The 27,459-nt window shown below is 47.7% G+C and overlaps 1 protein-coding gene across 8 annotated transcripts; it reads left to right on the forward strand.

Annotated features, from left to right (window-relative positions):
- Window positions 1–1,206: 1,206 nt before the first annotated feature.
- Window positions 1,207–27,459, forward strand: PRELID3A (PRELI domain containing 3A). 8 transcript variants are annotated; one of them, XR_013996304.1, is made up of 7 exons: window positions 1,207–1,325; window positions 7,312–7,480; window positions 8,335–8,424; window positions 11,269–11,339; window positions 11,446–11,548; window positions 13,041–13,193; window positions 14,466–15,652. XR_013996304.1 is itself a non-coding variant. In XM_081096881.1 (7 exons), exons 1-6 carry the CDS (start codon window positions 1,294–1,296, stop codon window positions 24,761–24,763), a joined length of 498 nt encoding a protein of 165 aa, XP_080953007.1. In that variant the 5' UTR covers window positions 1,207–1,293; the 3' UTR covers window positions 24,764–24,796; window positions 27,208–27,459. The 8 variants fall into 8 exon arrangements, 7 of the variants coding, with proteins under 7 accessions (XP_080953007.1, XP_080953005.1, XP_080953004.1 ...); XM_081096881.1 differs by lacking the exons at window positions 13,041–13,193; window positions 14,466–15,652 and adding exons at window positions 24,731–24,796; window positions 27,208–27,459; XM_081096879.1 differs by having other exon boundaries at window positions 13,106–13,193; window positions 14,466–16,788.

The raw sequence follows: 27,459 nt of genomic DNA on the forward strand, positions 1-27,459 counted from the left end.
ATGAGCATGGGTAGATTGGTGAAACAGCTCAGGTCTTGGGCTCCTCTAAGGATCCACATACAGGTGCAGAGTCAAGGGGGAGATGTTTTTGTGTTGTTTTAAAGTTGAGAAACTTGACATTGGCATAATCAAGGGTGGAATGTGGGATTGAAATGACCAGTGGGTGGAGGAAATAGAAACTATAGAAGGGAAGACCCGTGGAGTGGGGACCAAGGAGAAGAGTGGGGTGGTTGCCTGAGACTAGAGGGTGGGAAGGGAGTTTGGTCAGGGTCTAGATCAGGACAATAGCTACTGTGTTTTGGACACTTGCTTTGTATCTGATACCATACTAGGCGCTGACAGCCATTTGTGGTCAACTCAACCACTCTACAGAGACGGGGTCTTAGAGAAGTGAAGCAACTTGCTCAGGGTCATACAATTAGTACGTGGTTACCCACCGTTACACCGCAGAGCCTTTGACCTAGGGAGGCGTGAAGACAGTGGGAGAAGTTGGGAGTCAGTGAGGAGGTTGGGGGAGGATGCTAGCCAGGCGCAAGTAAAGTTTCCATTGAGGGCTTAAATGAAACAGGACACCTGTCATTCCCTGTGCGATCATCTGTAAGATTGTGATCTTTCTCCAGTAGCACAGAGAGCTTGGGCTCGGACCAGAGGAGGCAGATTGCAGACTGTCCAGCATAGAGGGCAGAGAACTGAGGGCCAGTTCTCTGTGAACTGTGGTCTACAGTGCGGAGGTTGGGGGTTGGGGGCAGGAAGGTCTGGAGGAGCTGGTGGAATGGGGGAGGCTGGAGATGGCCAGGAGGCTGAAGAGCGGGTGTCACATGCATGCGCTGGTACACACAGGAAGGGCCTGAGGCTGCGCTAAGAGGGCGGTGAGTAAGGCCCTTCTCAGCGTGGCTCCTGACTTCCTAGCTTCAACTCCTGCCCCTCTTTCTGGGACCCCACAGTCCAGCCTCACAGGTGACTTGCAGCCCCCCAAGAGCACTGTACCTCCTCATGCTTCTGGGCTTCTGCATATTCTGCTCTCTTTCTCTGGAAGATGCTTCCAGAACAAGCGTGGAGGCGCAGTTCCCCAGTCAGCCCCTGCGGCGTCCCGCATTCCTATTTTTAGCAGCTGCAGCTCGCATGGTCACCTGACACCCAAGCCGGCGGCTCCCGAGAGCGCCCCGCCCAGGCCACGCCCCCGCGGCGCCCCGTCCCGCCCAGGCCACGCCTCCGCGGCGCTGAGACCCGAGCAGCCGGCTACTCCGAGTCTGGAACCGGGAAGCCGCGCTCGGCGGCGGGTGCCGGGCGGCGATGAGGATCTGGAGCTCGGAGCACGTGTTCGGGTGAGGTCGGGCTGCGGGCCGCCGTGGGCTCCGGGCCGGCGCCGGCACTGCCCCCCGCGCCGCTGGGGGAGGCCGAGAAAGGCCGGACCCCAGACCCGGCCCTCGCAGAGCCTTCCCTGCCTGGCGTGGACCGTTCCCAGACCGCGGCCTCGGCACCCTGAAAAGAGGCGCAGGCTCTCGGTCCCTTCTAGGGGCGTCGTCAGCTGGTGGATGAAGTCGCCGCCCGGCCGGTGGAGGCCGTGGTGGGATTCCTGACGCGCCGGGGAGGGGGCGGCCTTTCCTTCCGCGGCCCGAGGAGGACGGAGCCGCGGGTGCATCTCGGCTAGTCCTGTAGGGCCCGGAGCGCCCTCCTCGGCGCGCGCCCTAGCGGGGCGGACGCGGCTGGAGGCGACCCGTCAAGGTGACAGCGCGCCCTCAGCGCCCCCAGGCCGACCTCGCCTACACCCTGTTCTCCCTCGGGCGAGGGGCGTGCGGACCTAGGGAGAGCAGAGGCCTTATTATGCAGTGCAGCAGATCACGAACGTTAAGCATGTTTTATAAATGCAGGGTCCACGGCGGCCCAGGCGCTCGGGAGGAGCAGATGCGGAGAAAGCAGTGGGGGCTGGGGCACGGGGTGCACTTGTGGGCATGGACGGCCTCCAGGCTAGCACGGGAAGCTGGGAGCTATTTAAAAGTGCCTTCGTGACCTAGGTGGTATCTTGGTCTAAGACATTTATCTGTGACCCACTGAAATCATCTTTAATATTGTTTAAAAGAATAAAGATTTTTAAATATCTCCCACTCCACTTAGAAAAACAGTTTTTTGGGGGAAAAATAGTCAACTATAATTAAAAATTTTTTTAAATGTTTTTAAAAACTTCATGAAATGGAATTGTCATCCTTTGGCCTTTTAAATGTAAAATTATAATTAAAGAATTATCAAGAGGTTAGAACCTCTAAAATTATTTTTAATGAAATCCTTAGACTTGATGGGATCCAATTTTAGTGTTGATTTTTTATTCTCAGTTCTCCCAAGGGTGGGACATAACTGGCACCGTCTAGATGCAGAGGGCCGACGTGAAGTCATTGCACACTGTAGAGGCCAGGGCAGTGGGGCTGTTTTGTCATGGAGTAGTTGACAGGGACTGCCCTACAAGTTCGTGAAGTGTTTATTGACAAGCAGAAGTGAATTGTCAACTGTGAAAAGTCACTATTGGTAAAATTCACTGATTTGAAGCGTACAATTCAATAATTTTTAGTAAATTTAGAGTTGTACAACCGCCACCACAGACCAGTTTTAGAACATTTCCATCACCCTACGAAGTCCCCTCGTGCCCATTTGCAGTCACTCTTCAGTACCATTGCCAGCCCCAGGCAGCTGCTGGTCTGCTTTCTGTTTCTATAGATTTGCCTTTTCTGGACATTTCATATAAATGGAATCATACAGCATGTGGTCCCGTGTGTCTGTGTTCTCTCACTTAGCATAATTTTATTGAGGTTCGTTTGTGTGGTATCCTGTGTCAGTACTTCATTCGTTTTGTATTCCTGGCACCCTGCCCGTGCCTGGCACATAGTAGGGTGCTCAGTGAGGGGCTGCGGGATCTGGCTGAGATTAGATGCCATTCCAAAATGAGGGTGGCTGTCCGCCAAAGAACTTTGTCAACACCAAGCCGCTGTGGACTTGGCACTGATCCCCGCCATTGATTTTTGAGGTTAAAAGCAAAGGGCTATGATGAAAATTGACAAATGATGAGTGCAGCTGGCCAAGGACAATGTGAGGTAGGCCCCTGTGGCTGCCAGTTGCAAATGACATAGTCATGTGCGGTGGCACAGCACAAAATGGGAAGCCCAGCTTTCTTGCTTAGTCCGTCAAAAATCACCAATTTATTTTTTTCTTTGAGGGTTATAGATTTCTTTTTATACTTACTTCTTTTATATACTTGTTGTACTGTCAGATAAATATTTGATTGAAAATTAGTACATTTGCTCTGGAAAGGCAAGAAATAAGTAGGCTCAAATCCTTTTGATCATATCAAGATTTCTTTCTCTGTCCACATCGCATAGAAACCCCAGGGACTGGAGCTCAGGCACAGCAGAGAGCAACATAAACGTGCCTGCAGAAATGGAGGCCCCTTGGAGAAAGCCATCTGAATGTAGTGTGTGTTACCTAGACAGGGTCTAAGATTGTCTAAATAGCAATGAAAAATATAGGACTGAAATATAAAAATATAGAAAGGGGCATTTAAAAGTTAATAGGCTTATAAATTTCATCCTCACAGCTTTGACTGGGGTTTCAGGTAGACCTATAAAATCTTCAGGAACAGAGCAACACAAGTAGATTTCTGGCAGAGATTCAAGGCCATATACTCTGAATTCGAACAACTACCAGGAAAGGTCTCTAGTAGGTAATGTCCATCTCAGGGAATTAAGGGCTCTGGAGGACATGATGTCCGAAAGCAAACTTGCTTTCTAGCCAGGAGCCGTAAAAGAATACCCCTCCCCCACCTTTTTTTTTCTTTAATAAGAAATTGAACATTACAGTTAAGAGTTGAAGCACCCCCTCCACCCCCCCAGTGTGGTACCCCCCCCTCCACAGGCAGACAAAGTTATGAATTTGGTGGGTATCCCTCTGAAGGTATATATATATATATATATTCCATTTCACTACATCTGTGTGGGCATGTGTTTATTGTTTTAAAATAGAAATCAGTGATGTCAGATGTACAGATCTTTTAATAATTTCCTTTCCTCTCAATAGTATGGTTTTGAGATCTGTGTGTGTTGTGTATACACACACGTATATGTATCATAGCTATATAATGTTCCATTGTATGAATGTGTTGCAATTTATTCTTTCTCTTATTTTTTTTAAATTCTTTATTAAGGTATTACAAATGTTTCCTTATCCCCCCCATTAACACCCCCCCCCCCACTCATGTTCTCATCCCCCTGTTGTCCATGTCCATTGGTTTGGCTTATATGCATGCATACAAGTCCTTTGGTTGATCTTATTCTTTCTCTTATTGAAAGAACATCATCTCCCCCCTTACTATACATCATACTGCAGTGACCAGCTGTGTATATCTTTTTGGTTCACTTAATCAAGGATCCAGCTAGTCTTAAACCCCTCAGCCTCAGGACTTCTTTATTATCTAAGAAAATATTGGGAGACCCAGACAGTTTTTGTTTATGTGGATTATAGCTGTCTATATTTACCGTATTAGAAATTAAAACTGACAAATGATATTTGTTAATGAATTACAATGAACCATAAAACTATTACATGAACATAACATTTTTTATTTTGCAACCCTCTATTTTCCAAAATACCCCCCAAATTAGTAAGAAAAGTGATATTATTTTTTATGCTAATTTCTATAGTGTCTGACTTAATAAAAGGCGGCTTGATATTCATATCTTGCTTCTGCATTCAGTGTTTACAGTCTTGTTTTGTTTGAAGTATATGAATAAAATCCAGCCTCACATAGTGTGTGAATAAAACACTGGAAAAGGTAGGAGTATTTTAATAGTCTTTTAAAGTCATTATGGCTATTTTTTGCTACTACAACAAAACAAGTGTAAAATCTGAAACCAGAATGACCAGAGTAATTGGCCTGTCCAAAATTTTAAATGAGTCTCTCACTGTTGTATGATTTTGTGGTATCCGGCACTGGTCATTGGGAGTATATGGGTTTACCCGGTTACAATATGGGGCCTCATGGGAGTGGATACAAGTTTTTGAAATTTTCACTCAAAACTCAAGTTTTATCTTTGGCAACAAATACTATCAGTTGTTTTCCTGGAAGTGATGGGCCCATTTCATTGATTTTTGAGAAAATGTCTGCCAGATAACCAGTTAGTAGAAAGGAGCGTGGAAGGAAGCAGCCAGCTGGGCCCACCACCCACAGCTGCCCAGCACTTCCCCGGCCTCCTTAGACAGCTAAGTGCTCCAGGCGTTCTTCCCACGACCCAACGTTTTTATGTCTTATATTTGTGCTTACTGTAATTCCTTCTTAGTGTTTGCTGAAGACGGTGGCATCTGGGCTAAATTGGCAAGGGTTGGTGAGGTTTATCGGGGCTTATCAATTATAGAACAGGCTCCTCTAGACGCTAGAGCAGCGGTTCTCAACCTGTGGGTCGCCAACCCTTTGACAGGGGTCGCCTAAGACCATCGGAAAACACATATTTTCGATGGTCTTAGGAACCGAGACACCCCTCCTCTATCCATCTCCAGGCGGGTCCACCCACATGCGTATTAAAGGGTCGCGGCATTAGGAAGGTTGAGAACCACTGCTCTAGAGGGATATAAAACACCGTGCAGTCCTCTGAGTACTACTAGGAATAATTTTGTACTCCGGGGAATAATTTTGTTATATAAGTTGTTTAGGTTTAGGGCCAAGCATAGTGGGGTATCTAATCCCAGTATGGGTCTTAGCTTTCTTGTGGTCAGAATATTAAAAGAAAAGTACTCAGGGGTTTAGATGTAATCAAATATAATTTTACTCTTTCATCGTGGATAATCTTAAGAAAGGTGGCGTGGTTTCCCCGAGTGCAGAGCAGTGAGCAGTGGCCATGAGTGTGGTTTGAGGCCCTGGCTTTAATTCGTGGGGAGAGGCCAGCAGTCTTACCCGCCCGCCGATGCTTTTGAAGCGTAAATGTCAGTTGAGTGAAAAAGGCAAATCATGTCTTAGTAGCATCATGAAGCAGTTTTGACCTCGCAGACCTCCTGAAAGAGTATGGGAGCCTCTGGGCGTGTGCACCGCGCTCAGATGTGGGCCTAGACTTGCTTCAAGTGGGGGGTGCAGGTGACTTTGCCTTGTTTGTGGCTGCCCTCATCCTTTTAAAAAAACTTGCTGTTAGGGAAATTTCAAAAGTATGCGAAAGGGAAGACTAGAATGACGAGGCCCAGGGCCATCTTCCAGGTCGACAGTTCCCCTCTCGCAGCCAGTCTGGTTTCACGTGTCCCCACCTACTGTTCTTCCCTCCATTTATTATAGACAAATCCCAGACGTCCTATAATTTAATCCCACCCCTTGTCTCTACACCAGTGGTTCTCAACCTTCCTAATGCCGCGACCCTTTAATACAGCTCCTCATGTTGTGGTGACCCCCAATTTCATTGTTACAAATTGAACCTAATTAAAGCATAGTGATTAATCACAAAAACAATATGTAATTATATATGTGTTTTCCGATGGTCTTAGGCGACCCCCAAAGGGGTCGCGACCCACAGGTTGAGAACCGCTGCTCTACACCCTCGCTGTGCTTAGAGCGGGGCCTTGGTTATGCCTTCCCACTTCCCAGTGTGGGCAGGGAATGAGGCCTCCCACTGCCCTCGGGTTAGCCGCCCTGCAGTGGGGCAGAGGCCTCACGCCCTGGGGATGGGTTCCCACTCCACCATGGCCACCATGAGCCAAGCCTTTAGTCGCTGCAGCAGTGCAGGCAAGAGTCCGAAATGGTGCCCGCTCCCTCCAGTTTCTGTCCTCACCTGATGGAACAGCAGGGGAGGGCAGGTGACAGGCTAGGTGTGGGGAGAATTGTCTCCCTGCTCAGAAGCCCTAAACTAAAGCTTTTATCTCTTTAAGGACTGGAGGGAGGGCGGGAGAGGGAGGAGGAAGTGCGGGAACAGGAAAAGTGCTGAGCCACGGCCCCAGTGGTGAGGAGGCCTGTGCGAGCTTCTGGACCGGGAATGCAGACCAGATGAGATGGGCATGAGCGCAGCTGCCAGGGACCCGGGTTCTTGTTCATGCCCCAGGTTCCTGGCGCAGCCTGGTGGCAAAGACTTCTGATGGCCTCTGGTCGGCTCAGCACGATCCCAGGATCCAGGATGTAGGTCGGAGCTGGACTTCTGATATATATTTGTTGGCTATGCCTTTAATTAAAACCAAAAGAAAAAACTTTATTCATTTCACGCTGTGGCACACAGCATCTCTGGCTCCCAGCGCCACTCTGGCACACGCTACAAAAGGTTTGCTTGCTTATGCCGAGTGATTGCATTTTCCCTCCAGCCACCCATGGGACACGGTCATCAAGGCTGCTATGAGGAAGTACCCGAATCCGATGAATCCCTGCGTGGTGGGAGTCGATGTGCTGGAGCGCAGTGTGGACCGCTGCGGCCGGCTGCACAGCCACCGCCTCCTCAGCACCGAGTGGGGACTGCCCGCCCTCGTGAAAGCGGTGAGCCCACAGCTGCTTGTCCCCGCTGGTACCTGCCCTGCCCGCTACACCTGCACCACCCAGCTGGTGCCGGCTTTGCTCCCTCTACACCTGCATCACCCTGCCTACACCCGCTCTGCCCCCAGCTGGCACCATCTGCAGGAAATGACTACCTCCCCTTAGAGCGCCCACTCGGGATTTCTAGGAAGCCCAAGAGATGGTTTGTTCCTCTGCCAACGTCATGAAACGGTCCGGCTCCATGGTCCTGACACACCCCCTGACTCGTGGCATGTCTCCGCCCTCAGCCCCGCCAGCACAGAATCCCCTCCCGCCTAGCTCCACGGTGTCGCATCTGTTGGGCTGCCAAAGAGAAACACCACAGATTTGGGGGCTTAAACCACAGACATTTTCTCTGTTTTGGAGGCTGGAAGTCCAAGAGCAAGGTGCCGGCAGGGTAGTTTCCTCTGAGGACTGTGAGGGTTGGGTCTGTTCTAGCTTCTCCCTGGCTCAAAGACACCTGCCCGCCCACCACCTCCTCACATGGTTGACTCTTGCCCACCCAGAACTCTGCATGGCACCCTTCCTCCCTCCCAGGCTCTGCCACTGGCAGAGGGGCCTTCTCTGCACTCCTGCCCCCCACCCCCATTTTCTGTTTCATCAAAGCATTCATGACTGTCATACACTCAAGTCTACTTGAATTCATTCATTTGTCCAGTGTCTCTCCCACCTGCTAGAACAGAAACCTGAAGTTACCGCACAGGTTCATGGCGCACCCCCACCCGTGTACAAATGAGTAAATGAAACGGTGTTTTGTGTTTGATGCTACAGAATGACAGTGTAACATACCATTACGCTAGTTTTGCTTTGTTTTTTAGATTTTGGGAACCAGTAGGACTTTAACATACATCAGAGAACATTCTGTTGTGGATCCAGTGGAAAAGAAAATGGAACTTTGTTCCACCAATGTAAGCAATGGCCCTAGGATGAGAAAGGTGCTTGGTTGGTATGTCTTGGTGATGGTGCGTAATGGCTTCATTTAACTTGATGTTCAGCCCACCTTTGGTCTGAGTGATTGCCTATTTTTTATAGGTGAACTTATTTAGTAGTATGTTATTACCTTTTTATTCCAGGACAATAAGTGTCTAGAAAAATGCACATAATGATGAACTGTCACAAAGTGAACACACCTATATAACCAGCGGACAGATAGAGAGGCAGAAAGTGACTGCCCCGCCCCCGCCCTTGCTCCTTTCCAGAATCACCACCCCGCCCCCAATAACCTCTATCCTGACTCCCATTAGAGAGGGTGTTTTTTTAAAAAAATATTTTATTGATTTTTTACAGAGAGGAAGGGAGAGGGATAGAGAGTCAGAAACATCGATGAGAGAGAAACATCAATCAGCTGCCTCCTGCACACCCCCCACTGGGGATGTGCCTGCAACCAAGGTACATGCCCTTGACCAGAATCGAACTTGAGACCCTTCAGTCCACAGGCCGACGCTCTATCCACTGAGCCAAACCGGTTAGGGCTAGAAAGGGTGATTTTTAGCAGTAATTTCATTTTTCTTTGAATTTAGCAGAAATTTTAAAAGCAACTTTCCTCCTTCACTCCCTCTCACTTCTCTCAATTAGAAAAATGTACATTGGCTTAATGCACATTCAAAAACATGTTGGGGAGAGTGCATCGGCTGGGAACACGGTTTACTTTACGAACTCTCACTGTGGGCTGTGTCTCTGCGTGTGGAAGGTTAGGTTCTGAGCCGCTTACAGCGTTTGGCATAGCATCTCTGACCTTTCCCTCGTCCCGGCAGCCCTGCTGTGAAAGGCACAGGCAGCCTCGCAGGTGTGTCCCCTCATCGGCCAAAGCTGACAAGTTACATGTTCTGTTTTCTCTCCTCTACTTGGAAAATTCCACTCCGTCCTTCGTGAAAGTTTAGTTTTCGTAAAGAAGGACGGTTCATGCTACCGTGAGGCCCAGTGGAAAGGACATAGGGTATGGCGTAGGACAGTTGTGAACCGTATCCTGGAATTATCGTGGAATGGTTGTATGACTGCATGTGTTCCTTACTAACCTTTTCTGGCTCCCACATTCCTTGTCTTAAAGAAAAAAGAACAAATCTCATAGTATTGTTACGAGGATTAATGAAGGGAAATAGGTTTATAAAACACAGCAGGCATAAACATATTGCACATAAAAAGATAATGGCTAATCGGAGTTTAATTGTTAATGTTGGTAAATATTTCCATACACTGTATTCACTGTAACTAATGGGCTTGTGACTACCCTGTGCACAGTAGGAGGAAAGAGATTTCCCTGCTAACCACTTTGCCGGAACACGGGCCAGGCTGGGAGCGCAGTGAAAGATGATTACATGAGAAAGTATAGTGCTTCAAGTTTATCTTTGCTGGAAGATTACATTGCCTTTGACCACTTGAACTTTTTTTTTAAAAAAAAGCTCTTATATTGGAATTGGCTCTTTGCTAGGAGAGTAAATTGAGTTAAACAAAGATGAAACTCCATTGTCAGCCACATGTGGCTGTTTCCATTTCAATTCATTAGGATTAAGTAAAATTAACAATTCAGTTCCCCTGCACACTAACCAAGTGGTCACTGGCCACACATGTTTAGTGACTTCGACAATGAACAGCTCAGAGATAGAACATTTCATATATATATATATATATATATATATATATATATGTGTATATATATATATTGATTTCAGAGAGGGAGGAAGAGGGAGAGGGAGATAGAAACATAAATGATGAGAGAGAATCACTGATCGGCTGCCTCCTGCACAGCCCCTACTGGGGATCGAGCCCAAAACTCAGGCATGTACCTGATCAGGAATTGAACTGTGACCTCCTGGTTCATAGGTGGACACTCAACCACTGAGCCACGCCGGCTGGCAGGACATTGCTAATATTACAGAAAATTCTGTGGGACCGTGCTGTTCTAGAGCTCCAGTTTTCAAATAGTTTTTAATAGAAAATATTTAAAATGTACATGGGGGGGGGGAGGTGGCTAGTTGGTTTACTGGACACAGCCCTGAGGAGATATCTATATACTTTGCTCTCACAGTCTGTGCAGACTCAGGGCGCTGCCCTGCGAAACCCCAGGACACAGTGTCCCAAAGGCAGAGCCTGCCCCTGGTGGGCGAGAAGCCTCTGCTCATTTACCTGCATGCTAGCCCAGGAATATTTTGTCCTTTTTTGGCTGAGGGTTTGGAAGTTTGAAAATACAGGTTCCCTCACTATCCCAAAAGTAGAGTGTTCCTATAAAACCTTAGGTGAGCAGAAATGGTGTAACGTGAAGGAGCAGTTTCATTAGGACACATCTTGGTAACGATGCACAAAATAAATGGAGATAAAGCGCAGGTGCTCACAGACAGTTTGCAGCTCCGGCCGGGGCTTGCTGCTGAGGTGCTGAGCGTGGCTCCTGAACGCTGTTTTTGCTTGTCACCTTTTTTTATAAAAGCAAAGATCCTCTTCAAATTTCTACCAGTTAGCAAAAACAGGGACTGATGTAGGTCTTTCCTAAAAACAAAGTCGCGTATGCAAACTCAAAAAGTGGGGGCTACTGTCCCTGGAAGGCCAGGCCCAGCTCAGGTTTGGGTGGAGAGAGGCCGGTGAAGCAGCCAGGACCCGGTTTCCCTGGGACTTAATACGGTGGTGCCTTCGGTGGTGCCTTCTGGGCCAAAATGTTTCTCCTGTTCTGGCTCCAGTAGGTGCTGTTTGGGGGACAGGCGGATGGTTTGGGAAGAAACGGGAGAGACGTAGAACCTAAAGCCATTGTTCCTTTTTTTAAGATCACACTCACAAACTTCGTGTCGGTGAACGAGAGGTTGGTGTACACACCCCATCCGAAGAACCCTGACATGTACGTGGCCTCGCCCGGCTTCCACACGTTCAACTCCAGGGTCAGGGCGGGCGGAGCCTCCCCTCTCGGAGGGCCGCTCAGCCGTGTGCTTCTTGCTCCTCTGCAGGACGGTGCTCACGCAGGAAGCCATCATCACCGTGAAGGGGATCAGCCTTGGCAGCTACCTGGAAGGCTTAATGGCCAACACAATATCATCCAACGCAAAGAAGGTACGGCTCTCCGTCCGGCCCTGTGTGCGCTCTGGCTGTTAGGCCCAGGGGGAAGCGGGTGAAATGCGAGGTCCCGTCATCCATGCATGCGGGGCCCGCTGTCTAGTTTAGCTTGTACTGCTGCATCATGTTCCACATTTACCTTCAAAACTGGCAGCAAGGGAGGCGTGCCCATCCGAGGGAAAGGTGCAGGGTCAAGCCAGCCGAGGCGAAGAGCTGAAATAACAGGCTCAGTTATTAAACAACCCCACACATTGGCATGCGGGATTTTCCCCGGTTTCCTATTTCATAGGCGTTATGTAGCTTTGGCCCCACCTCTCCATTTGCAAGCTTTCCCTGGAGGCAGCTGGCATTCCCTGGCAGGACTGGGGAGTGAGTTTGGTGGAGGTGAGAGGAGAAAGGATGCACCCGGGAAGCCATCCTGCCCAGGTCCCTGGGTGGAGGGCTCAGCCTCAGGTACTATCCCGGAGTCCAGGTTGCCTTCCTCTGCAGCAGAAGAGAGAGCTGGGGTGTGTGCAAATTCAAGGTAATGTCTGCCGCTCACCAGGGCAGGGCCTGGCTTTTCACCTTAGCTTACTTCACAGGCTCCCACCTTCCCCAGGCGTCCTCCTCCCTTTGCTCCCACCCTGGCCACCCTCCCCTTCTCTCCATTTGTCTCAGTCAGAAGTGATGCCTCATGTTGGTCATCAGCTGCTGCCTAAGCCGTACTTCCCTTCCTACCATGCTTAAGTCAGATCCTAGCGGAAAACTATTTTTGCTCACATTTAGTCTAGAAGAGCCAATCTGCCCCACTGTTTAGAAAAATCCAGATCTGAGAAATGTATGCAGGCACTTAGCTCGGTTCAGGGAGGGTGGAACCACAGTGCCTCAAGCTGCACGCATTGTGTCCCCAGTGCGAACCCTGGGGGAGGGGAGGACAGCCTTACTGACCCGTGTGTCCAGGGTCTGGCTTAGGGCAGGCACCCTCCGGTTTGTGAAAAAACAAGGAGGAAGTCAATCCTGGGTGAGGCCAAAGCCACCTCAGACCTTTTATGAGAAAAATCAGGGTAAACTCAGTGCAGCCAAATACAATTCTTTCACTTATCTTAGGGGTTATTGTGTTGAAGGCCTGGTAGAGAATCAGCCCTCCCTCTAGCTATAGTTATGATTTGACAGAATCGCTGGTCAGCGGGGAGATGCCTGGGAGAGCTGGTAAGCCGAGGGTGGGCACAGGAGATGGGAGATGGGGCATCAGGTCATCTGGGATTCGGGAGCCAGAGCTTTGGGACAACGCATGGAGGCCAGGAGGGTGGCTGCCCTTTCCCCTCGCTCTGCTCTTAGGAGGCGGCGGTGCGGATGAGGGGAGCCAGTGTCAGTATAGCCAACCTGGTGCAGGAATTTTAGGCAGAGTGCATACCCCCTAATTTCGAATTTGAGACACTGCCTGCTTACAGGGAAAGATTGCTCGCAAATGGTGACTGTTGTATCTGTAAAACTGCCGTTTCAATCACAGGCTTGCAGCTGCCGCTGCAGGAGGCAGAGCTTACACCATGTTGAAACCCTTCTGTGTTGCTCCAGGGGTGGGCTGCTATTGAGTGGATAATTGAAAATCCTGAAAGCGCTGTGAGCTAACGGGGCCTGCACCTGCGCCTCATGATGAACGGTGGTAACTACATGTTCGTTAACCTGGTTGAGACTAGCTGCTTGCTAACCACGTGCATGGTGTGCGGTGCGGAAGCGGTTGATGAGCTGGAGCTGCATGCGGGTCCACCCCTGTCCTCCACAGTGTCTTCTGCAGTGAGAAAACATCACTAGGTCCGTCCTCGTCCTCATCCATCTCCTTGTTTCATGGCAGGATTTGTTTTCAAGGGAAACCTGAATACTTGTCATCTTGTCTCTAATGAAGTACTGGCTTACATCTCCTACGGCAGTGGTCGGCAAACTGCGGCTCGTGAGCCACATGCGGCTCTTTGGCCCCTTGAGTGTGGCTCTTCCACAAAATACCACGTGCGGGCGCGCACGTACAGTGCGATTGAAACTTCACGGCCCATGCGCAGAAGTCGGTATTTTGTGGAAGAGCCACACTCAAGGGGCCAAAGAGCCGCATGTGGCTGGCGAGCCGCAGTTGGCTGACCACTGTCCTACAGCCTGTGCAGAGTACAGAGCTTTCATTAGTAGGTCCAGACTGTGGAAGGCCGGGTAACGGGAGGATTGTTTCATTTGGAGTGGGATTTGAATATTTGCACATATTCTTACAAAGATTATTCTGTGCCCTGGCGCCAGCGCTGAGAGGAGAAAGTGGGCCCACCTTCTCACTCCCTGCAAGCCAGCCCCCGGCCATGCACCTGCTGCTGGCCGTTTCCTTTTAGTGGCAAAAGCATCTCCTTGAGCTACCCAAACACCCCTTGGTTCCCTAGGCCAGCAGTGGCTGGATTGTCAACATGGATTTGACACTTAATGGTCAGCAGTGATCTTCATATCTCATAAGAAAGTCAGAGTTTCCTGCTGCCTTCTGTTTGTGGGATCCTTACACTCCTGCCTTGAAACTCCTCACCCTGTTGACTCTCTCCGCTGTGCTGCTCTGGGACCCGCTGCCCGCGGTCGGTCTGTCTGCGGACTGTCTGCAGCACCTGGGTATACATTTGGTGCCTCAGTCAGCAAACGACAGCCGCGGGGTTCAGGCTTCTTTAAGAACTTCTTGCTGATTTTTCTTAAGTCACTGAGGTTGAGGTTTGCCATACGCCTTTACCTTGAACCCAAGGTCATGGTCTGCAGCTGATCCTCTTTCCTTCCATGGACGCACCGCTAAGGTGACCACTGGGTGAGCACGGTGTGTGTGGGCAGTGTGGTGTGTGGGATGGTGTCAGTTTGAGTTGTGGACTCTGCCACATTCAATTTCCTCATACACTGGAGCTAAACTGCCTCAATCTTTAATCAGATGCCCAAAAAATCAAAGAGGAAATAAAGAAAGGAAGAAAGAAGCGAGTCCTGAGTACAATTCAAGGTCCCAGTCTGGGAGAGGTGTGGAATCTGCTGGAATCCGCCTCCTGCCTGCTCACAGCCTCCGCCAGGCTCCTCCGTGGTGACCCCAGGACAGGAAGCTCGGCCGAGGCGCAGAAGGAGCTCCTCTGTTGCAGAGTGAGACCCAGAGGAAGAAGACCTCTCACAGGAGGAGGACAGGGGCCACGAAGGTGCCACTTCGTCATCCTGATTGCCGAGCAGGGTCCTGGGAGCCGGCCCTGCCCGCAGCCCAGCCGCCCCCATGCCAGCGTTTAGTCAGATTGTTCTTGTGCCTTTGTCTATTTTCTCCTTAGCAACAGCTCCGGGCTCTTTCTTGCCAGTTCTTGGGAAAGCACTAAATAGCTTTTCTCTTTTCAGATCACTGCCCGTTTCCCTCCCCTGCCTCTTAAATAACAGTCTTCACCACCAGTCCCTTCACACATAGCTGGTTACCATCTGCCGTTTCAGATGGTGTTGCCATGGGCCCCTCTCTTCCCCTCATCACTGCGCAAATCTGTACACGCTAGAGCAGGGGCGTCCCTCCCCCCTCCAACAGTGACGTGTGGTTGACAGGACCATGAGCTCTCCAATTAGAGAGCAAAGCTCTGTCCTGGGCCTGCACCTCGTCTGTCCTGCCATCTGGGACCAGCGACCCCAAGTGCCGAAGGCCAGGGTCCCTTCTCCCCATTCAGACCTGTCCTCATGGAGAACCACTGCTATCCTGTTAGCTTGACGGCACTTCCCAAATTGGGAGTTTTCATTTTCCCGTTTTCAAAAGTAAAATGTACAATCTCTTTCAATATCTTTCAAATTACAAAACCTTTAGAGAAGGCCTACTCCATTAAGGACGGGTAGAACCTGTGTTTCACTGTTTTATTAGGTATTGCTTTTTGTTTGATAATAGTACTTCCAATCCAACATGAAATTGCTCATTTTTATTTTATTAGACTATTTTATGCATAAAGCTTAAGGCAAAATAGTTTTTATGTCAAAAACAAACACTCTTACCCCTTCTGCACTGCAAGGTTTGCCCCTTCTAAGAGGACTCTGAACTCTTGGCTGTTTCTGCCATTTACTGCTAGATTTCTAAATAAATAGGCATATTCTGCTTTTTTCTTGATTCAGTAATTTTAGATGTGGTCTGTTGACTTCCTGTGGTGGTGGGTTATTATTTTATCTCTTACAGCTTCTCTCCCTCCCCCACTTCCCCAGTACAGCTGTATTGTAATGTGTGGTTAAAAGCACATTCAGAAATTCCAACGTTTTGAAAATATACTACTATTATTTTTTAACAAGCCAGACGTAAATATCAGAATTATGTTTTCTGATATAAGTTTTTCCCTTGAAGGTAATACTAATCTTATTCTCTTCATCTATTTATTTCTTAGAAGTCTGGCTGAGTCCTCCTATACTCTTCACCCCTCGCTGCAATGCCCCGCGACATCGTCTCCCACAGGGCATCCTCTCCCGCTGCCCTGGCGCTGCCCTTCCTGGGAGCCTGGCCTCGCTCGCTCTCCTGTGGCCCAGCAGCCGCAGGCTGTCTTCACTCACTCCGGGCACTTCGTAGGCCCGCCTGCTGTCCTGGAGCCCTGTCTCCCGGGTTCCCTGCCTCTTCTCTTCCCGGCTCCCGACCGGAAAGGACTCTTGTGGTAGCGCCTAGGCCAGTGATGGCGAACCTTTTGAGCTCGGCGTGCCAGCATTTTGAAAAACTCTTAACTCTGGTGCCGTGTCACACATAGAAATTTTTTGATATTTGCAGCCATAGTAAAACAAAGACTTATATTTTTGATATTTATCTTATATATTTAAATGCCATTTAACAAAGAAAAATCAACCAAAAAAATGAGTTCGCGTGTCACCTCTGACACACGTGTCATAGGTTCGCCATCACTGGTCCAGGACTGAGCACATCTGAAAATGCCTCTTCTGTCCTCATGCTTCGTTTGCAATGCTAGATAACAAATGCTTTCCCTCGGGCGTGTGGAGGCATTGCTCCGTTGTTTTGCACTCTGGTTCTTGGTCTCCGCATGGGGCTTTTTTCTCTCTCAAAGCTTTTAGGATCTTTTTATCTCTGATCTGGGAAATTTCATATGGCTAAGCCTGGCTTGAAGTGATCTTTTAAAATTCACTGTGTTGTATGTGTTGAATTCCCGTTTTTGATATTATAATTATATAAGATGTTATTAGGGGAAAGTGGGTGAAAGGTACACGGGGCATTCCTGTACCATCTTTGCAGCTTCCTGTGGATCTATAATAATGTCAAAATTAAAAGTTAAAAAAATATATAGTGACATCATGGGAAATGGCAGTGGTGGTGCTCTAAGAATCAGGCCCTCCAATGAAACAACCAATAAGCTGGCAAAATTGACAGAATCAACTTGTTAGTTTATTTTGTTCATTAGATTCTACATATGAGTGAAATCACATGGTACTTGTCTTTCTCTGACTGGCTTATTTCACTTAGCATAATGTTCTCTAGGTCCATCCATGCTGCCGCAAAGGGTACGATTTCCTCCTCCTTATGGCTGAGTATAATTCCATTGTGTAAATGTACCACAGCTTTTTTACTCACTCACCTACTGATGGGCACTTGGGCTGCTTCTAAATCTTGGCTATCCTATCTAATAAAGAGGGAATATGCTAATTGACCTTCATGCCATCGCAAAGATGGTGGCGCCCAGTCCCCTCAGCCCCCCAGCCGCCAGGGCTGGCCTGAGGCACAGGCATGCCTCGAATGGTGGCTGCCCAGCCGCCCAGAGCCGCCCTAGGCTCAGGTAACCAGGGCCGCCCGAGGCTTGTGCTGCCGGCAGTGGCAGCAGCAAAGGTGTGATGGGGCGTCGCCTTCCCCTGATCGCCAGGTCGCCTCCTGCCCCTGAGGGCTCCTGGACTGTGAGAGGGGGCAGGCCGGGCTGAGGAACCCCCCTCCAGTGCATGAATTTTCATGCACCGGGCCTCTAGTTGTAAATAATGCTGCAATGAACACATGGGTGCATATACTCCTTCAAATTAGAGTTTTGGGTTTCTTTGGATATATTCCTGGAATTGTAATCACTGGGCCATAAAGCACTTCCATTTTTAATTTTTTGAGGAAACTCCATATTATTTTCCACAGTGACTGCACCAATCTGCATTCCCACCAGCAGTGTACTAGGGTTCCCTTTTCTCCACATCCTCGCCAACACTTGTTTATTGATTTATTGATAATAGCCATTCTGATAGGTGTGAAGTGATTTTAATTTGCATTTCTCTGATGATTAGGACATTGAGCATCTTTTTATATGTCTATAGGCCATGTGTATGTCCTTTTTGGAGAAGTGTCTATTCAGGTCCTTTGCCCTTAAAAAAAAAAAAAATCCTCACCTGAGGATGTGTTTATTGATTTTTAGAGAGACGTTTCTCTGAAGAAGATATGGAAAAGAACAAGCATTGACAAAGATGTGGAGAAACTGGAAACTTGGTGCATGCTGGTGGTAATATAAAATGGTGTCGCCACTCCATGCCTAGTTATATACTCAAAACTATTGAAAACAAGTACCCAAATATAGGAATGTTCACAGGAGAATTCATAGCCAAAAGGTGGAGACAACCCAGTGTTTTTCAACTGATAAATGGATAAACTGAATGCGGTGTATCCATACACTGGAATATATTTCAGCCACAAAAAGGAACGAAGTGCTGACACATATTACAACACGGGTGAATCTCCAAAACATTACGCTAAGTAAAAGAAGCCATGCACAGCAGGCTGCGTACTGTGTGGTTTCATTTACACATGGCATCTAGAATGGGTAAAGCTGTTTACCCATCAGAGCAGATTGGTGTTTACCAGGAGGTCAGGGGAGGCACACGTGGGGGAGACTGCTTAATGGGTATGGGATTTCCTTTTGGAGTGATGGAAATGTTTTGAAATGAGATAGAAGTGATGGTTGCACAACACTAAATGTACTACATACCTCTGAAGGTATACTTTAAAATAGGTAAGGTATGTGAATTTCATCTCAGTAAAAAATAAGGAAATATATAGTTTTAAACAAATATTTTATATATATATACATATATATATAATAAAGCTGAGGTCAAGTTAAAAAAAATCATTGTGTGGGGAACTTGGTGGTCTTGGATCTGGTAATGATTTATTTGATAATTTCTCTACCATTCTCTTATCTTTTACTGGAAGGAAGTCCGTCTTAGTCATGTGTTAAGCTTCCTGGATTGATCTTGTCATTTTCTTATACTTTCTCTCCTCTTTTCCTACCTTCTGGGAGATTTCCTGGATGTTATCTTACAACCCTTTCACTCACTTTTATTTTGGCAAATTGCATTTTTAATTTCTCGATCTCTCTGTTGGTTATAGCATCCTGTCCTTGCTTCACAGATGTAGGGGCTTCCCTCCTCTCCCTGCAGAAGTAAATGTGGAGCAAAGCTTTCTCCTTACCTCCCGTCTCCTCCACGTCCCTTTACATTGGAGGCTCTCAGATGGGACTCACACTGACGTTCCCCAAGCGAAGCTCCAGGCGCAGAGCAAGGTCACCGCCAGCTGGGCTCCACTCAGGACGGCCACCAGAGGGTGTCCTGTGGCTGTTTCCTTGACCCAACTACTTTCCTCTAGAATGGCTCAGTGTCTCTCAACAAGACTCCTCAACCTATTGGGGTGTGTGGAGGGTTCCCAGGGACCCAAGAGCCCAGCTGTGAAATCCTCCCCCTTCAGCCTGTCCCTGCCCTTCCCTGCGTCCTCTTCTCTGGACACTCCCCAGGCTCTGAATGGTGGTGTCTGACCCACTCTGCCACGTCACTGCTCCCGCCCGTGTTCAGCTTCACGTGGTGGGTGGGAGGTTGCTGACTCGGCGTGGTTTCTGAAGTTTGTGTTTCTGTTCTTTTCCTTGTAGTTCTATGGACTTTTCGCAGACAAGGGCAGGAGGTCCTTTTCCCACCATCTTGTATCACCTTTATAAACAATACAAATTTTAAAAATACATAAAAGCAATGCATGTCTATGATTTAAAGAAAAATATAGGCGTGTCTGTAAGGGTAAAAGCCTCCCTCGGAGAGGAAGAATGGCTGGCCTCTGCCAGTTGACTCCCAGATTTTACAAATGTTTGGTGCATATGGAAGTATGTGTGTAAGTTTCTCTTCTATTAAACACGGATGGATCATACTGTAGGCATTGTTTTGTGTCCGACTTTTTTTCTGCTTTTAAGCACCACTCTCTTGAAAGTCCCCTCTTGAGGATTAGCTGTATAGCACCAAAGTCTTCATTCTTGAGAGATTTGAGGGCTCCTTGCAGACAAGCCCTGATTGTAAAGGCGGTGGGTGCAGACAAAGCATCTGGTGCTCTGCGGCAAACGCAGGCATGCTTCCCCTGGACGCTGCCCGAACCCTCCCTCCAGCGACAACCTCTTGTTCCACTCGTAAGTCGCTCTGTATAACCGCCCAGAGACAGTGCTCCAAAAATTGTCATGGAAGGAGTTCTGTCCCACAGGGAAATCTAGAGACTTGTGGTTTGGGAAACCATGTTCTAAGCCTGGATGGGTCAGGCAGTCAGCCACCTGAATCCTGCACGATGGGCAAGGCGAGCGGAGGTCCCGGGCAGCTGTGGACAAAGACTGCTTTTCGGGGCGAGGACAGTTGTACTTGTAGGTTATTTGGCCACTTCAGAGTTTTGGTGGAGTGGAGTAAAAGTAAGCACATACATGTGTTGGGTTTTGTTTTTATCCTCCTAGGCTTTTCATTATAAATCACTATTGTTTTCCTTAGGGTCAGCCACTAAGTAAGAAAGCAATAGTGATTATTTTCAGAATTTGTTTCGTGTAAAGCAGTTTGGCTTTAGGACTTGGTCTGGTTTTGGTCTGGACATGGATTCAGTATTTATTTGTGCAACTCTATTTGGAATTCACCATCAGCACACAGCATGTTTTATGATAAGACATTGTGAAAGCTGGGTGCAGATAGCCATGTGAAATTTAACCTGGACTTCTAATTGAAGAAAATATTCAAAAGCTCAGCTTTCATCATGTAGTCTTGTTTCATAATGATCACCTGTCTGCACTGCTATGGCTCCACAGTTCATTTTTTCACAAGCAGAAATTCCTTGCTCAGAGACAAAAATTTCCCAATGGGGACTATTAGGGAGGTCAAATCAGGTTGATTCAGGCCATGCCCAGCTCAGAGCTGAGTAGAGACTAAGATAGGCTTCTGGTCTGAGTGCTCCAATCTGAATTTTGTGATACAAACCACATGCAGAAATAAATGGTATTTTATTATAAAAATAAAATTTAAAAAATAAATAAAAAGTAAGAAATAAATGTAGACACAGCCCCCTGGGAGGCTCCTCAGCGCTGTTCTCTCGCCCGGCATTCGTCCTCCTCCCTGGGCTGTGGGGCTGGACACTTATCAGAGGGCACATTTGTGGTTAATGCAGCCGGGAAACACAGGAAAGGGACTCGAGAAAGGGAGTGACTTTGCTACATCTTGGCCTATAGCTTACCTTTATTCTGTTTGTTTTTGGTGGGAAGGTTTTTTGTTTACTAAACAAGAATTAATTTAAATCTTTGATATCCTTTTCCCAGAAACCAAAATATGAGAGTGAAAAAGGGAACGGCTTCCTCACACTCGATAGCCTAGCACTCAAATAGAAGTTCCTTGTGAGTTTGGATCCTCATGTTTGCTGTGATCATGGACCGTGGATAGTCCCTGAGGCTTCCTCAGGAAAATGCTGTTTCACAGCCGGACACAGTGGTTTTAAACCAGCCGTGGGCAAACTATGGCCCGCGGCCGGATCCAGCCCGTTTGAAATGAATAAAACTATTGAAAAAAAAAGACCGTACCCTTTTATGTAATGATGTTTACTTTGAATTTATATTAGTTCACACAAACACTCCATCCATGCTTTTGTTCCGGCCCTCCGGGCCAGTTTAAGAACCCATTGTGGCCCTCGAGTCAAAAAGTTTGCCCAACCCTGTTTTAAACAGTGGAGCCCAAGGTTGACCTGGGCGCTGGTTAACACTACTGACTGATTTCAGGCCGTGAGCCTCAGGGGTCGTCAGGTCTGGGCTGGGGCGCTCACCAGGCCGAGGGGCACTGCCACTCCCATCGCGTGCCTGGTGCGCTGCCGCTGACAGGACAGGACTAGTTTCCTGTTCTACCAGTGCCGCAGCCGTTCTGCACACACTTTATTTACCAGATTTCATTGTCTTCCACTGACCACAGCCCTTAGAATTAATGTAGGAGATGGTTGTTAATGATATGTATATAGAAAGTAACATAAAGCATCCCTATTTCATTTTGGTTTCTGAACATGAAAAGGGATACAATTTTCCTTATTTATGTTTTAATCAAGTCAACCAGATTAAGTATTTTAGAGGAGAAATGACTGTCAGAAAAACTAGTTACTTTGATAATGTCGTATTACTGGCCTAAAGTTTCATTATTTTGCCAAAAGCATAGAAATAAATCCAGAATTCGGCTGCCTTTCCATTGTTCCCAGTGTTATCTTCCTGTGATGGTGTTCCTTGAGTTTGGTAGGAATAAATGAATGTGTTAGTCACTGTGTGAACTCTTCAGATAAACCAGGGCTGTGAGCCCCCCTGGCCATCCTGGGCGCTGTGTGTCTGAGCCTGCCTTCTGGTCAGGCTGCCACTGCCGCACCCTGACTGTAGAAGCAATGCCTGGAGCACTCTGGAGTCACAGGCTTCCCTTCTTGTAGGAAAAGTGATGGTGATATTGTTGTAATTAGCTAGTTATTAATAATAGAAAAGGACCAAAGGGAAGGCCAGACATTAGAGACATGTCATGTGGGCAGCTTCACCAGGAAGCTGCAATTTCACACTCCCCAGGGAACCACCGGCCATTCCCCACAGATCCCTGGGGAAGGGGTCCAACAAAGGGAGATGGGCCATGTGCAGTAAAGTTGGGGTGACCGAGGGAAGGTACTAGTCAATCAAACCTGAAAACAAAGATCATTGGCCAGAATGAGCAGGGCCACTGTAAACTCACAAAATTTGGGAATACATAATCCCCTAAACAAAGGAATTCTCTCTCTTGTTGCTCTGGGTTCATGGGCTCTCTTGTTCCTGCTTCCTTGTATTCACCCGTGTTTTCTCATAGCCATGTGGCTCTGTGGACCCCACATGCAGGACTGATGGACCGCAGCTGGGAGTATGCATTAAGCTGGCCTGATGTGTTAGACTGTGAAGACATGGAATGAAACTCTGGACACTGGCTTTTATTTCAGCTCTATTAAGAGCAAAATGGGCCCAGCCAGCATGTCTCAGTGGTTGAGTGTCGACCTTTGAACCAGGAGGTCACAGTTTGATTCCTGATCAGGACACATGCCCAGGTTGTGGGCTCAATCCCCAGTAGTGGGTTTGTAGGAGGCAGCCGATCAATGAATCTCTCTCTCATCATTGATGTTTCTATCTCTCTCTCTCTCTCTCTCTCTCCCTTCCTCTCTGAAATCAATAAAAATATATATATATTTTTTAAAAAACAAAATGGGACTTCTGTGGTGGGACTGAGGAAAATGGGACCTTGGAAAATCAAGGATTTAATTACATGGAAACAAAAATCATCAGTTCTCCCTTCAAAGTCTCAGAAAATTCTTTTTTTGCAAGAATTCCTCTCCCCACTGGTAACAATGGCACCAAATATTCTTTGAAGAGTCTTCCACCCATTTGGCATTGGAACCAACTATTAAAGCTGTATCTGATTTGAGCTTCTAAAGATTGGGTGACTGCCTCCAGCGTTTCTGTCCTCATGTTCAGGAAGGGCTGGGCATGCTCTGATACAGCGGTTACCTGCTGGGTGTCTCTATTAAAGGTTTGTGGTTTTTTGTACTGTCTTCCCTAGTAGAGCTCTACTTATGGCTGAGCCTGAGCGAATGACCAATTCATTAAGAACAGATATTCAGAGGTTCTGTTACAACTTCACTATCTAAGAAGAGGCAGGATTATTCTGGTGACTGTGGCAGCTACGGGAGTGCCCTTCGTGAAGCAGCCCGGGCTCGCGGGTGTGAGGAGTAAACCTGGGCAGGTCAGTGGCCACTCAGCTGTTGTTTCATCTGTAAAATGCAGACGCTGATGACCACCCCAAAGGACCACCTTCTCTGAGCCAGAGAAGGCTGTGGAGCGCCTCAGCGTGGGCTTGTGGCCCAGTCCGGCCGCCCCCGTCAGGTCGGTCGCGTCCACTGTGCTGACTGCTGGTGCTGGTGCTGGCCCGGCCCACCCCTGGGCTGTGGAGTCCCTGGGGGGACTACTGGCAGGGCTGGAATCGGAAACAATAGGCTTCATTGATGGAGTGCGTTTTGTTTTTCCTAAAACTTGTAAAATCGTGAGAAAGAGTTAACTGTCAACACTACAAAAGGAGGCAGCTGGTTAAGAACGTGATGAGCACTCAGTGCGGACTGGATTCCAGCCTTGACTTCTCATCAGGTCTGTGCTGTGTCCCGCTGTCCCAGGGCGGGGTGCTCAGGGCAGAGGCCAGCACACCACAGCCTGTGAGCTAAAGGTGGTTCCTGCGTTTTTTAAAGGGTTGTGAGTATTCCCTCCTGCTCTCCATACAGATGAGTAAGTGACAGAGACTGTAAGAGGCCCACAAGCCTGAAGTATTTACTCCCTGGCCCTTTAGAGAGAGTTGCTGTAAAGGTCCCATTAAATCAATCAGCATAAATTAAACTAAATTTGGTTTCTTCCACCGGCCCCTTTCCTTTCCCCATTTCTCATAGTGCTACTTCCACCTCCCTAATACACACCTGCGTCATTTGACATCTTCTTCTTGCTCTCTCTGTAGCCATTTGGAAACCCAACATTCCTATGCAGGGTCTCAGGTCAATTCTGTCTTCTCACTGTCTGTTCCAGGCGGGCGGCTTCAGGTGCTTCCCTGCTCCCCCCGCCCCCCACCCCGCAACAGGCTGCCTCCTGGTGACCACGTCCTCACGCAGTCTCCACAGAGCAGGCTGAACTGTGGGTCAGCGGGACACGGCACACTGCTCCACGATGGTGTGTGACGTCCCAGGCCAGGCCATGAACACAGTGCACCCTGCACCTTGCTCGGGCTGGCATCGCTGCCCTGGGGCCAGCCAGCTAGCACTCAGCGAGTACTGGGGAGGAGCCTGCCCAGAGGGGCAGGGAGGGAGCCATCCTGGAGGCCGTCCTTTGCCCCAGCGAAGCTTCCAACTCTCAGCAGCTGCAGCTGCCATCTTCATTGCAGCCTCCTGAGACCCAGGCCGGGACCACCAGCTGAAGCTGCTCCTGAGTTGCTGACCCACAGAAACCCGTGAGATAATGTTTATTGTTTAAGGCCATGGAGTTTTGGGGTAATTTGTTATACAGCAATAGATAACTAACACTTCACCTTATACTAAACTTGTGCAATCACCTTCTAACTGCTCCCATTCATTCTGTTCGACTTCTTATCAAATTGCTCAGAAGTAATCCTATCATAACCTCCCTTGATTAAAGTGTTAGAGAGGTTCCTCATTCTTTTCTGGTGAAAGTCAAAACCAAGGCCTAAAGGGTGGGGAGAGATTAACCAAAGAACTTGTATGCATATATGCATAACCCATGGACACAGACAATAATAGTGTGATGGTAAAAGAAAAAGAATAGTGTGGTGAAGGCCTGGGGCGGGGACGGGAGCGGGTTCAGGCTAGAATGGGTCAATGGGGGGAAAAAGGAGACATCTGTAATGTTTTCAACAATAAAGATTAAAAAACAAAAACCAACAACCAAGGCATTGGCCTCAATTATTCCAATACAGGTGGTCATCAGATTGTGCTTTGGGAAATACGAGGCCCTCCTCCTCCTCTGACCCCATCTTAAAATCTACTTCCACGAAGCTGCACTTGAAGCTGACCCCAGGTCACAGCATTTACTATAAATTCCTAGAGGTTTATATTTCCTGGGCTTCTTTTTAACTGTTCACGTATGTATTTGACCAATTTAAGGTTCTTTAGGCGCCAAGATGAGCTGTTACTTTGCATGCACCGTTCATTAAATGCTTTGGCGACTTGAGGACTCGGCTCAGAACCATAGCAGCTAGCAGGAAAGCAGCTGACAGTGCAGCAGGTGGGAGAGCAGCAGGGAAGTGGGGAGACCTCAGGTTTGACCTTGGGCTAGTGGTTTGACCTTGAGCAAACGATGCCCTAGCTATTCCTGTTTCTCACCTGTAAAGGAGGAAATTAATATTACCTACTTCGGAGTTAGTATTAATGGAGGGTGCTTAGCACAGTATCTGATGTAGGTAAGTGCTTGATAACTGGTAGCTATTATTAGCTATTGAAAATTACCAAAATAGTTTCTAAATTATGTATTAATAACAACACACAGCACAGAATACCTAATATAATAAAGCCTGTCTTCATATCTCTTCTTATTTTCTTTTATTAATGTATTAATATGACAAATTTGAAATAGTTTAATACTTCAGTCTGGTTAGCACATACATTTTAATCAAAATCCTATGATTACTAGTAAGAGTTAATTACCATACTCTAAACATAGTAAAAGTTAATGAGTAAGAACTCAGAACTGATAAATATACCCTCTACATTTATGTAGCAGCTTCAATTGTAGATCTCTAAGGTCCTCCAATGGTCGCGAACCAGTGGTCCGTGAGGTCCGAAAGGTTGGCGACCACTGTCCTAATTAGCTACTTTAATCTCTTCCCACCCACCCACCAAGAACTAGTATGCATGTATGCATAACCCAAGGACACAGACGATAGTGTGGTGAAGGCCTGGGGTGGGTGGTGGGGGGCTAGAAGGGGACAATAGGCAAAAAGGAGACATCTGTAATACTTTCAACAATAAAGACTGTTCAAAATCAGCTACTTTAGGGCTGTAGTGATTTCTTGGTTTAGAATTGTATTCCTGACATAAAGGAAAAACACAGGGCTTCACATGGCATTTCTGTTAACAGACAACACACTACATCAGTTGTCCTAAAAACATCTTCATGGTTCCATTTTTATATTTATTCTCATTTCTACATTGAACTTGCTTTCACTCATTACTTCACTCCACAGACATTTACTGAGCACCTGTTACATGCCAGGTATTTTTCCAGAAACTGGGGATGTGGCAGTGAGGAAATCTGACAAAGATCCCCGTCTTCACGGGACAATGTAATAGGCTGTGAGGTGCTAACTGCAACAGAGAAAAAGGACATGCAGAGGGATAAGGAGTAGGGAGCTTGCGGAGAGGTGTGAGAATTAAGATGCTATTTAAGGCAGTCACTTGGAAGGGAGAGCAGGCACATTCCACAGAGCCCATGAGGCGGGCCGGGGAGTAATCCATGGGAGTGAACTACAGGAGGGCTGAACTTCTCCGCTGCTAGACCTGTGCAGTGATGGAGCTTTGCCGACAATGAGCACCTGCCTGGTCCCGGACCTGTTTAAACGGAGCTGGGAGCTTACCGTTGGCTGGGGGTTGGACTGAATGTCTTTTTGGATCACTTTCAGCTCTAAAAGTCAAATTTGGTGGAGAGAGCTCAGGCAGTGATGGGTGTGTGAGTGTAAAGCCAGAGACAAACTTCTTGGCTGGGAATCCCATCATGATCCTGGGAGGCATATCTCCTGGGGACTCTGTGGCAACTATTTCTTAGACGGAGCTGGATGGGGAGTTGTCTGTACTTCTGTTATATGTAGTGGCCCCTCCAGTTACTTGCTTCTCTTCATATCTCCACTAGGAATACATATCACACTGTGGGGACAATGACTTGTCAAACCAGACAAGGTCTTTCCATCGCGGGAGGTGAACCAACAGTGACCACACGTTGCTGATGCGAAATGGCTGGTACAAAGGGTTTTCTGTCTGTTTAATATATGTCAACTCATCTTTGTGTGGTTTTTAATTTTGGGAAATGGACTCCATTTCTTTATAGCAATTAGTAAAATTTAATTTGCCTCCCCAAGTTTCAAATAAACGTAGTATATTTTGC

Source organism: Myotis nattereri, assembly GCF_964212035.1.
Source record: "Myotis nattereri genome assembly, chromosome: 8".
Taxonomy (NCBI): domain Eukaryota; kingdom Metazoa; phylum Chordata; class Mammalia; order Chiroptera; family Vespertilionidae; genus Myotis; species Myotis nattereri.

Coding starts and splice junctions, on each gene's coding strand:
- PRELID3A (XM_081096877.1), top strand. CDS start 1,294: ATGAGGATCTGGAGCTCGGAGCACGTGTTCGG. Junction 1,326..7,311: donor AGCTCGGAGCACGTGTTCGG/GTGAGGTCGGGC, acceptor TTTTCCCTCCAG/CCACCCATGGGACACGGTCA. Junction 7,481..8,334: donor TGCCCGCCCTCGTGAAAGCG/GTGAGCCCACAG, acceptor TTTGTTTTTTAG/ATTTTGGGAACCAGTAGGAC.